Source organism: Ovis aries, chromosome X (assembly GCF_016772045.2).
Source record: "Ovis aries strain OAR_USU_Benz2616 breed Rambouillet chromosome X, ARS-UI_Ramb_v3.0, whole genome shotgun sequence".
NCBI lineage: Eukaryota > Metazoa > Chordata > Mammalia > Artiodactyla > Bovidae > Ovis > Ovis aries.
Genome location: NC_056080.1, coordinates 40,804,672 through 40,817,313, shown reverse-complemented (window position 1 = coordinate 40,817,313; position 12,642 = coordinate 40,804,672). Strand labels below are relative to the sequence as shown.

Sequence of the window (12,642 nt, the reverse complement as noted above, 5' to 3'; positions counted from 1 at the left end):
AATGTTGTATTAATTTCTGCTGTACAACAAAGTGATTCATTCTTTTTTATATATTTTTTTCAATTATGGTTTATCATAGGATATTGAATGTAATTCTCTGTGCTATACAATAAGACCTTGTTGTTTATTTCTTTTAATAATATATATTTTCAGGAATTTCCTGGCAGTCCATTGGTTAAGACTTCATGCTTTCATTGTTGAGGGCCCAGGTTCAATCCCTGGTCAGGGAATTAAGATCCCACAAGCCTCATGACACAGCCAAAAACAAAAGGAAAATTTTTAATATATATACAAATATCTTTTTTTTTTCATCTCTTTGCTTTAGGGTGCAGTACTAGCAGCTGTGTCAAGTCACAAATTCAACTCATTCTATGGGGATCCCCCTGAAGAGTTGCCAGATTTCTCCGAAGACCCTACCTCCTCAGGTAATTGAATCATTCATTCATTCACTAGAGTGAATCATGTGGTGTCTACATCTTTTCTCTTTCATTATGAATAAACTTTTCCTGTGAATCTAGTTCTAGTCTCCAAGAAATTCTAAAGAAGTTTGTCAGCAGCCAGATTCCTTCCCTATGTATCTGATTTCTTTTTTGTTTTAATACCAAAATTGCTTTCCCCTACCGCTCCAAGCCGACATTTCACTTTTTATTTTTAACATTGGAAATACTTCTTCCCCTTTCCTCCCTCCAGACCCAACATTGCACTTCATCCAATCCAACATTTGTAGTCAGTCTTCTTGAATCTTTGTGATTACCTTCTACCTCAACACAAATTTCTGATGTAAAATTTTCCCCATATCAACTGTAGCAGGTCAGACTTTGGAACAACGCTACTTTTAATTGAATCTTTCAATGTAAACCTGTCTTGTGAATTATCTCTTGAAACGATTTACAGGTTCTTCTCTTTTTATAAAGTCTATAGCATGTCTATACAAGCATTCAAGGGGGAGGAACATAGAAGAATTACCTATTTTGATGAAATATCTATAGGTACTCCTGAAAAAACTCACTAGTGTTCACAAAACTAATTTTTTAAATGCTCAGATTTCCATCCTACTGTGAGGTAGTCTCAAGGATTATTTGCTAAAAATACATAAGACTCATTTGTGTGTATATGCAAATGCATGTATGTGTGTTAGTTTTTAATTTCTACTTGTGTGTTTATTAACTCCTACATCATATGTCCTCTGGCATCAGCTTTTCTTTCTTTCATTAGAATTACTTAGTGCTTGTCATATGGTTGACTCTGTACTGGTGATTTGGTTTTTGTACTCTTGCACTGGCTCATTCAGTGTTCATGTATTACCATTGGAATCAGGGCCCAGAGCCCTTCCTAAAGCATGAGTTGTTTGTCCTTCATAACTAGCCATATAGGAAGAATGGATGTGCTAATGCTTCTTTTATTGTTGGAACCATGAGCATTTGTCAATATTTATGCTTCTTCTTTCCTCTGTTATACACATGAGTGCACATACATGCTCACATACAACATGTACACACAGAGTTTCTGACCAATTGGTATGCTCTTATACCTTGTGCAAAATAACAGGATCAAATTTCCCATTCCAACAGCTATATAGTTCCTCATTTTGACCTTTACCAATTGGGATGTGACTCTTCCTCTTTTGAGTGAAGGTGATTTCCAAAAACTTTTATAAATGGGAATCTTAAAGAAGAGACTCTGAGGAGGAGGACTTGCTCTTTTCCTCTTGTGCTGACTTGGTAATTATCCAGAGTCCTTCCCACATTAAAGGCTATAGTTGTGTTACTGGTATGTTCCCCAATGCTCCCTATTGTTTCACGTCAGTGTTTTTTTCTTCCAGTCCATTTTGTTCTCTCCATTCGTAGCTTTTTGTTGTTTTTAACTTGAAACTCCTCCTTCCCTCTTCACACTTAGATTACAGTTAACCCTTTCTAGGGGGAGTGGATCTAATAAGAGTTTTATGTTGTACTGTGACTATGTGATATAGTCACATACTTGGAATAATACATTTAGAGATTTGGGGCCAAGATCTCTAATACCATTTTCATATTTGGCAATAGGAAGACAGTAGGACAGTCCTTGCAACAGCTTCATAGACCTGATTCTTTACTGTTGCCCCATAATATTTACCTCTGCTTAGCAAGAGTTTAATGAGCTCTTGAGTATTCATTTCTGTCAAGAGCTGGATTTTCCTTCTAGGGAAAGGAATTGTCTACAGTTATAAACATGCTTATTTTCTATTAAATACATTTTCATTGCTCAGTTTTTTCTGTTTTTTTTTCCAGTATAATCTCTAAATGATATTTTTAAAATAGTTTCTGATTACAGTACTTGCTTTTTAAACAAAAAAGAAATCTCTTACACTGTCTTGCAAGCCCTCAAATTAGTTATTCACAATTTTGCATTCCCTATTGCTTCCCTTTCCTGTCGTCTCATCCTATCTTTTTTAAAATTTCCACATCTTAAGGATCCTAAAAGCAGTCTATCCATTTGATATGCTAAATGTCTCTAAAATATTTTTAAATGGCACTGTTCAGCTGCTAACAATAAAAGATAAAATTGTTATACAGTATATGTGTCTGATCATCTACCCTAAATGAAAATTTTTATATAGTCAGATGTCAAAACAAAGGAAAATTTTCAAGAAAATTCTAATGTTTTCCTGAATTTCACATGGCTACCAGGAATTATTCATATGTTCCTAAAATTAACTTTTTAAAATTATTTTTTAATTGGAGGGTAATTACTTTACAATATTGTGATGGTTTTTTAACTTTTAATACTAAGCCATTGCAAAGGCGGCATTATCTATTATTGTCAGCATTATTTACCAAATATCTATCTTTGCCAATTTTTTTTTCTCCAACTGTAATGTAAAAGTAATGGTTATATGGTTGGTTGCAGAAAGCTTTTATTTTATCTAGATAATTAGCACATCTATATTTTAATTTTCAAAGTATTTTTATTTTTAATATTCTTCTCAATTTTCAAGCCTAAATTCTTCTCTATTTAATTCTAGTCCTTTAATTCTCCATCATTTAAGTTCCCAATGTCATCCTTTCCACTGTCTTTCTGTCAAAATTTGCATGAGTTTGTTTTACAGAACAAAACATAAAGCACTTTCCATTGTTACCTGAGAGTTCTTCCAGAAAACCCATTTCAAAAAGAGAAAAGTAATGATAAAGCAAGTGCTTGTCGGGCAGGGGTGAGGGATTGGAGAAAGAGGAGTTAGAAAATAGTATAAGGTCACCAACTGTCCTTTCTTGAGATAGACTGTTTTTCATCTTTAGATAATGCCTTTTCTGTTCTTTCTACGAAATAAGAATGAATGGTAGTTTGGTAAATTTTTTTTTCTTAAAGACCTTGCTTGACCAAATTAAAAGCTGGCAATCCTGTGTTAGTGCAAATTCTATTCAAAATTATAATTATAATTTTAAAAAAATTTAACAGAGCCTCTCATTAACAGTGGAAAAAAATAATCGAAACAAATCAACCAGTCCTCTAAAGAAGAGTTTAACATGTTTAGGTATGCTGTTTGCATTGTAAAATAATTTTTATATAAGAGGTTTTTTTCCTATTTTGAGTATTGAAATGTCAGTTATACATTCTCCAGAAATTGTTAGGCTTAATCTTAAGATAAACAGTGTATTGTTGCTTTGTTATTTACCAATTCCAAGTGGAAATATTCTGTTCTTATATTTCAAATCAAGGAAACCAGACTCAGAACCCAGCAAATGTGCTCTCAGAACACAAGGGCTCACTTGGGGCTCAGCTAAGAGACTCTGCTTCTTGTGGCTCATCTACTGAGCCCAACTGTGGCTTGATAACCTGCTTGCTCTAAAATTATACTGTTTGTTGTTTGTCCATATGCTGCCTTCCTCCTAGGACTTCTAGCAGCAGAAAGTAGGTATCCCTTTGTTTTCCTCTAAGGTTTATCTTTTATGCAAAAGTGTTTGGCTTTGCATGGTTCATAACCAGCTTGACTTTATCCTCAGCTGTTTCTGCTTAGATGTTTGTGTATGAATTTTAACACTGCCTGGCCATAGAATAAAAACTTGGATGTACTGATTTCCTGGAGCATTGTTGCACAAATACTACTAACTTCTCACTTCTTTCATAAGAGGAAAAAGAGGCAGTGTTAAAATTTTAAGCGCACTTAATATTATTTCACATCTTAATTTCCAGCACAAATACATTATTCTGGGAGAAGGCTAACAATTTATTTTATAGTTTGCTTTCAAGAAACCTTTCAGGGTAAGTGAATGTCCCTTTAATTGTTATATAATCTATAAGCAGTGTTTATTACTCTCTGTTACTATTTTCAGTATTGCTATGGAGCTATGAAATAAACTCCTGGATTTATGTCTCTTAACAACTTCTACCATCAGAAAGAACATAAGAATAATATAATCGATAGATTTTAATTACAAAAAGATATAATTTGAATAAGTGAGAATAGTAAAGTAAAATGTATGTAAGAAATTACATACACACAAATGAGTATTAGTAAAATTAAGGCAATCTAAATGAGATGGGTGGATTGTATCAATGTCAGTATTCTGGTTGTGATATTACACAGTAGTTTTTTTAAAAGTTACCAGTGGGGGGTGGGGAGGGAGTTACCAGTGGGGAAACTGAGCAAAGTATACATGGGATCTCTATATTATTTCTTAACAACTGCATATAAATCTACAATTATCTCAGTAATAATTTCAGTTAAAGCAGTAGAATAAATCTTTATTTCAGCATTGTGCTTACTGGGGGGAAAGTATATAAGAGACAAAGATAAATAGAAAATCTGGGTGCTAATAACAAAATTCATTGTCACACGTTCTTGTATTAGTTACTTGTAGCTCAAATTGCAGCCAATTTAATATAAAAAGCTCACAGTATGTTAGTTATCTGTTGATCTCTAATGAATAATGTCAAGGCAGCATTTATCATCTCACAGTTTCTGTTGGTCGGGAATCTGGGCATGGCTTAGCTGAGTACCCCTGGCTTAAGATCTCTTATGATTCTGCAGTCAAGATGTCATCAAGAGCTGTGATCTCACCTGGAGGCCCAACTGTAGAGGGAATCCTCTTCCACACTCACTCACCTGGTTGTTGATAGGCTTCAGTTCTGCTCACAGCCTTGAAATTTGCTTCCCCTGGCACAGATAATCAAAGAGAGAGGGCAAAAGTAAGAGAGTGTACCCAAGACAGAAACCACCATTCTTATAACCTAATCTCAGAAATGATTTTCTATCGCTTCTGCCCTATTCTGTTTGTTACAAGTGAGTTAATAAGTCCAGCCTACACTCCAGGGTAAAGGACTGATTATATGAGGGCATGAATACCAGCAGTCAGGGATCTTGGGGGCCATCTCAGAGGCTGCCCACTATGTACATGTTAATGACCATTGAAATATAAGACACTTCCCATTTGTAACTGGTTTTGCTTCTCCAGATTTAGTACCCTTCTTTTTATTTTTTTTAATCAAGTAGATCTATTGTGTCATTTGGGAAAAGCATCTTGAAGGTATCAAGTAGTGCTTTTCCTTAGTTGTAAAGCCTTATATGGTGGTGGTGGTGGTGGTGGTGGTGGTGGTGGTGGTGGTGGTGGTTTAGTCGCTAAATTATGTGTGACTCTTGCAGCCCCATGGACTGTAGCCCGCCAGGCTCCTCTGTCCGTGGAATTTCCCAGACAAGAATACTGGATTGGGTTGCCATATCCTTCTCCAAAAGCCTTATATGAATGGGCAATTAACAACCAGCATAATGTTATTTAAGGTACTTTGACAACTTTGTGCCCAGCGATGTTGCTATTTAGAAATATAGATTGCTTTAACAAGTATAATGGCATTAGAATTATGGTATCTGCACTCTGACAAAATACATCTGCAGAGTTTTTGCTTCTTTTAACTAATAAATTTTAAGTCATCTGCACTATAATCAATGGGCTTCCCTGGTGGCTCAGCAGTAAAGAATCTGCCTGCAGTGCAGGAGACACAGGTTCAGTCCCTGGGTCGGGAAGATCTCCTGGAGAAGGAAATGGCAGCCCACTCCAGTATTTTTGCCTGGGAAATCCCACAGACAGAAGAACCTGGTGGGCTACAATCCATGGGGTTGAAACAACAACAAAAACAACTATAATCTATACATAAAGAATCTAATGCATTTATCACCATGTGTAAGTTTTCATAACTTGAATTGGATGTAGCACAGATGCTTAAATCCAAAATACAATTTTCATTACAGGATTCACTATAGGTTATAACTTGACTAATAACCAAAATTTGCTTTGTACCATGGGATTAATAGCTGTTGTCCAGGGGTAAAGGTAAGGGGAAGAGATTGACTTCAAAGAAGGAGCTTTTGTGGAGTGATGAAAATGTACACCAAAATTGATGAATTTTAACTTAATCCTACCTTAGTAAGCAGATTTTTGTAATGCTACTGCTTTTGCCAGGAAGGACTTTGAGTGGTTGATATGAATGTGTGATACTGATTCAGTGTTATATAAATAGGACTGCTAATGTAATAGGAAATAGAGGTTATTGATAACTCTCCAGGTGAAACTAGACTAGACTGAGATACTGAATTTGCTCAGTGATATTGGATTTTACAGCTATATATATAATTTTTAAATGTATACATATAAATCTTTCTTACTGAAATAACTGCATACATGGATATATACTGTTTATCAGATGTATGCAGTGTATACATTTATGAAAACTCATTGGATGATACACTTAAGATTTTTGCATTTCACTCTATATAAATTTTACCTGAGAGAGAGAAAGAGAGGGGAGTATTAAAATCTATGCCGATGTGTTTAGTTAGAGGTGAAGTGTACTAATGTTGATGTGTTTAGTTAGAGGTGAAGTGTACTAATGTTGACCATTCTGCCACTTACCTTGAGATGAATGATAAATAAGGTGAATTGATGTGTGGATAGATATGTGATAAAGCAAATATTGCAAACTGTTAGTTGTAGAATCTAGGTAGTGAATACAATTCTTTCAACTTTCTATATGTTTGAAATTTTTCATAGTAAAGCTGGGGGAAATAGTTTTAAGACAGACTCTACCTACTTTAACACTGAGAACAGTTTAAGCATTGTACTATTTATTTTTCTGTCCTCCTTTCAGGTTATTTTTACTCAGTCAACATTTTTATGAGACTTTTCTACTTCTAACGAAGCAGTTCTAGACTCAAAGTTTTTAAAGCATATTTTTAAAACAATTGACATATTTATGCTTTCTTGATTATTATTTCATAACAGTAGCAGAAAACTTTTGAGAAAGTTGTATCCATGAGATTCCTGGGGAAGGTAGAAATGTTCAAAGTTAAAATGTATGATTATTAACCTATTGTTTAGATACAAACTTGATGACCAAATGAATTAGGCAGAAGCTAAAGTAAAATACTATTCCAAAGACCGAGCTTGATTACTTTCTAATAAATTTATCATTGTGAAAGTTTAGACCAAGGGATGTATTCAAGTGTGTTGGTGAGGGCATGGTTTCAGGAGGGATCAGTCTGTAGTGGAAGGACTAGGTGCTAGAGGCCCGGGTTCTACGACTCAACTACTGTGGCCCCAGGGTCATTTAACATGAAAGAGCCTCCTTTTTTCCCAAATATAGGAACACTTGTCCTCAGGGCAGGGTTATGGTGGAATCACATAAGATAACAAGCATAAAAAACATGTTGGAAATTATAAACTGTTATACAAATATAAGTAGTAAAATAATTTCCATCATGACTTTAAGGAAACCGTGCCATGAAATAAACTTTTCTGTGGTTACATATTTCTTATTATAATATTTTATTTTCAATGCTTCAGAATTTGCTCAGAAAACAGTAATTTTTTATTTTATTTTTAATTGGAGGAAAATTCCTTTACAATGTTGTGATGGTTTCTGCCATACCACAATGCAAATCAGCCATAATAATATATATATCCCCTCCCTCCCCTCCCCCCCAATCTGTCTCACCCTTCTAAATTCCCCCCTGCCGCCCCCCCCCCCCATCTCACTCCTCTCAGTTGTCACAAAGCACTAGGCTGGGCTCCCGTGGTTATTTAGCAACTTCTGACCAGCCATCTGTTTTATACATGGTAGTGTGTGTATGTCAATGCTACTTTCAGAAGAAAACAATAAGTTTAATCAAACATATTTTATTAGTGTTTTTTTTGTACAAAACACTCTGCAAAATGTAGCCTAGAAAACAAAAGTGAATGGAATACCTACAGTCCTGCCATTAGATAAATTGCCCTCTGAGGTGAACTTACATGCTATTTATTGATTTTTTTTCAAGATAGTCACAAGTTCATTCAGGGGTTTCATAGAAAAAAAATCCTTTTCAGTTTTTGAGAAAACTGAGTAGTTCTTTCAGATATGACAGTTATTGATCAACAAAATAAATACGAGTGACAACTTAAGATCTAGGTGTGGTGTTGTGTTACATTAATTACTACTTCTGCCTCTGTATGTAAAACAGTAACAATGGAAAAGCCGCAGAAATGTCTTTGTGTATATTAATGTTTTATAATGAATTGAAAAATTATGAGATTTTACATGACTTGAACTGCAGATATCAGTTTACCCATCTGTGAGATGTGGTTCTGCTGGTCATACTCAAAGAACGAACAAATGAAACTAGAAACAGTGTCAGGAGAGGTGTTAAAACAATCAAAAGTAAAGAAAGATCTTGAGGTTAGACCAAAAATATGTGTTTATTCAATATGAAAAGACAAAGGAGGGATGGAATAAGGACTATTAAGTTTCCTAGCTAATGACAGAAACTTTTAAATTAGGGACACTTTTCAGAGCTTGAAAGAAGCAACTTGAGCACACCTGTGGAAATACTGCCTTTCATGATTGAAAACCTACAAAGTTAATCACATTTGGGTACAAGATCAGACTATAAATCAATTCAGAAAAGGTGACAGATCCAAGGAAATTAAATAGACCTGTTGACCTGGTAGGTCTTACCTACTAGAGACACAGGTTAATGGTTGCCCTTGTGCTTTCCAGCAAAGCATCCACTGGGTCTGTCAGAGCAGATTGGAAACCTAGGTGGAGGTGTTGAATTCCTGCTCATCCACCTCTTTGGGCTTCCCTGGTGGCTCAACTGGTAAAGAATCCGCCTGTAGTATGGGAGACCTGGGTTTGATCCCTGGGTTGGGAAGATCCCCTGGAGAAGGGAATGGCTACCCACTCCAGTATTCTGGCCTGGAGAATTCCATGGACTGTATAGTCAATGGGATCATGATAGCTTAAGGTGAACGATGTCGGATTCATGATCTCCGAAGATTTAGCTTTGGGAACAGGGACCAGGCTTGATCACTCAAGAGCTTTTGTACAGCAGAGTTTTATTAAGTATGAAAATAGACAGAGAAAGCTTCTGACATAGATATCAGAAGGAGGACAGAGAGTGCCCCCACTCACTAGTCTTAGAAAAGGGAGTTCTATACTTTTTTAATTGGTTATTATAATAAATCAAAAGAATGTCTCAAGGTTGTAAAGATCTTACTAGACCCACTCCCTTCCCTTGTGGCTCAGCTGATAAAGAATCTGCCTGCCAAGCAGGAGACCTGGGTTTGATCCCTGGGTTGGGAAGATCCCCTGGAGAAGGGAAAGGCTACCCACTCCAGTATTCTGGCCTAGAGAATTCCATGGACTATATAGTCCATCGGGTCGCAAAGAGTCAGACCCGACTGAGCGACTTTCACTTCTTCAGTTCAGACCCACTCCCACAATTTACATTTTAAGATGACAGAATTATAACCTAACAATAGAAAGATCTTATCAGACCCACTCCCATAATATACATTTTAAGATCACAAGATTAGTCAGAAGGTTTTCAGGAAGGAAAGGGGTTCCTTTCCTCAAGTAGGATGCATTGTTGTTATATAATCCTTAGTATAAACTGAGTTGTTTGTGTGTGTGTGTAATCATCAGTTCCAGGCTTTAAAAAAAAAAAAAGTTTTATATGACTAAGACTAAGGAATGTAGAGGGGAAAAAAAAGATGTTTGTCCTTTCCTACTCCTTGAGAATACCAGACCCCTCTCTCCTCCTCGGAGACCCTGGACTTCTTATCAACCTGCCTAGGAACTGACTTAGTTGCAAAGAGTCGGACATGATTGAGTGACATGAACTTTCGCCTCTCCTCTGAGACTGTCCCAGCTTCTCCCTGGGCAGCCTGTTTCTGTGCCACTTTAGTTTTTACCTCCTCTAAATCATTTGCTTCCGGGTATAATGTGCCTACATCACACACCTGCATGAGAGCCCTTTCCTTGAGACCGGCGATCACATCTGTTTTCCTTGAAACCCCTGCCTCATATCTGGCAAAGGCAGGAACATGTGATAAAAGTTTTGCTTACTGTCTGACCCAGTAGGATTCAAATTCCTTTCTAACCTCCATATCCATGCATAAACCACGTGTCACTTGCATAAACCACGTGTCACTTCTTGTTGAAGGTTCTCCCTCCATTTCCTAATCCAGCCAGTTACCATAGAAAGTCAAGAAGCACATACACTTTGGATCCAGACACACTGGGTTGAGTCCTGGCTTTACCACTTCTAGCTGTGACCTTCCTTGATCTCTATGATCCTCAATTCCCTATCTAGAAAGGTCGGGTACTGTATTTACCTTACTATGTTGTCCTGGGGATGTGCCCGGCACATCACAAACACTCAGGAATTGGGAACTGCTCTTATCCTTGTTTCTTTAATACTTCATTCAAGGCATACTTTGTGGAGATAATGAAGTTAATCAAATATTGGCCTGCCTTAAGGACCTCACAGCACAGAAATGAAGAGTGAGCAAGTGCACATGTTGGATAATGCATGGAGATGCTTGTAGGACAGGGATTGCATAGAGCTTTGGGAGTTAACAAACCAACAAATGATACGTCCCTGGTCTGATACAGCCAAAGTTGCTTCCCAGTGGTTAGACTTACCATCTTAGTATTCGCTAGATACAAGCTTGTTTTATTTTAATCTTATAGTATTAATAAACTACTTCATAGAATAGAATAGATATAGATAGAATAGATCAGCATAAGCAATGCTGGATAGAGACAATAAAAACTGGATAAGATTCCACTAAGATAACTGAGTGAAAATAGTAATTAGCTTTCTCTGCTCTCTGTTAAGTTTTTTAATATACAAAAAAAAAAAATACACATTTCATTAGTATTTTTGTTGTTGCAGTTAATCCAAAAGCTTAGAACTGGCTTTAGTAACTTTATAAACCTGGCATCATATAATTCTGTTGTTGATGATGTACCGGGATCAAGGACTCAGTGGAATATTTGGGACTAATTTCTTCACATCACCTGTTGCTTTCCAAGGCTTTTAGTGAGGGATGACAAGAGACCTGATTTTTAACTAATTTCCAGATATTTTTTTCCTTCTCAGAACAAAGTAAAAGTCCTGAGATGAGTAGGGAGAAGGAAGTGGATTAGATTAATACACTTTTAAGACTAGCAGGGGAAATGAGGACTGATTTCTGCCTTGTACCTTTTTTATTCCACTTAGTGTCCACTTACTGTTTTCAATAAAGGCATACCAATAGCCTGGTAGGTGTAATTATTCAAAATTTGAAAGTATTCACAATCCTGTCAACAGATTAATGGTAAACTGTGGCACATCCCTGCCATAGACTACTACCCAGGAATAAAAAGGATTAAACTATTGATACATGCAACAACTTGGATGAATTTCCAGAGAATTATGCTAAGTCAAAAAAGCCAGTCCCAAAAGGTTTCACACCATATTGTTTCATTTATATAGATCCCTTGAAATGACAAAATTATAGAAATGGAGAACAGGTTACTAGTTGCCAGGCAGGGGTTAGGAGGTAGGAAGGGCAGGAAGGAAATTATTGCAGTTATAAGAGGGCAACATGAAGGATCCTTGGCGTGATGGAAATATTCTGTCGCTTGACTCTATCAATGTCAATATTCCTGGTGATGCTATATGACAGTTTACAATATGTTACCACACTGGGGAAACTGGGTGAAGGGCACATGGTATCTTCCCGTATTATCTCTTACAAGTTCATATGGATCTACAATTAACTGAAAGGGAAAAAGTCAAATATTTTTAAAAATTAACTACAGTAATTTCCACATAGATAACCACTTAATGTGTCTTAAGCCCAAAATTTTTAACATAATTAAATACTACAAAAAGCAGTTGCTTGTATAGCAACTTTTTTTCTATTGTAGAAACCTTAGAACATATGGACAAACACAGAATGAAATAGAAGCAGGAAAGTAAATATAATTACTATTATCTTTTTGGTATTTTTCATTCTGTTGGGTTTTTTTTCTGAATTTGTATTTTTTTCAGTTATAATTGGGGGTACACAGTTTATGTGGTTTTACCTTCTGCTCTCTGAAATTTTATATCATGCAGATTTCTGTCTTTAAAATTCTTCAAAAATGAATTTCATGTGGCTATGTATTCCATTTCGTGGATGTTCTATAGTTTATGTAATCATTCTCTAATTATTAGATATTTATCCATTTTATATGATAGATATCCTGACACAAATCTTTCTACAATTCCTATTTTTTCCTTAATGTAAGTTTTTGTGAATAGAAATCCTGAATTAAAGTGCATGAGCATTTTTGAGGTTCTTTGATATAAATTATCAGATTGCC

At 35.9% G+C, this 12,642-nt stretch overlaps 1 protein-coding gene across 23 annotated transcripts in view; it reads left to right on the top strand.

Moving 5' to 3' along the window:
- Window positions 1-12,642, top strand: part of CASK (calcium/calmodulin dependent serine protein kinase) — a 379,740-nt gene that overhangs the window by 279,599 nt on the left and 87,499 nt on the right. For 12 of the 23 annotated variants that reach the window (XM_042242034.1, XM_060407439.1, XM_027963055.2 and 9 more), the window contains exon 10: window positions 326-425. In XM_042242034.1, the coding sequence (XP_042097968.1) occupies window positions 326-425 (100 nt within the window). Of the gene's footprint in view, window positions 1-325; window positions 426-3,867; window positions 3,886-12,642 lie in introns of all 23 variants that reach the window. The other 11 variants (XM_027963054.2, XM_027963052.2, XM_027963048.2 and 8 more) reach the window with 1 other exon arrangement.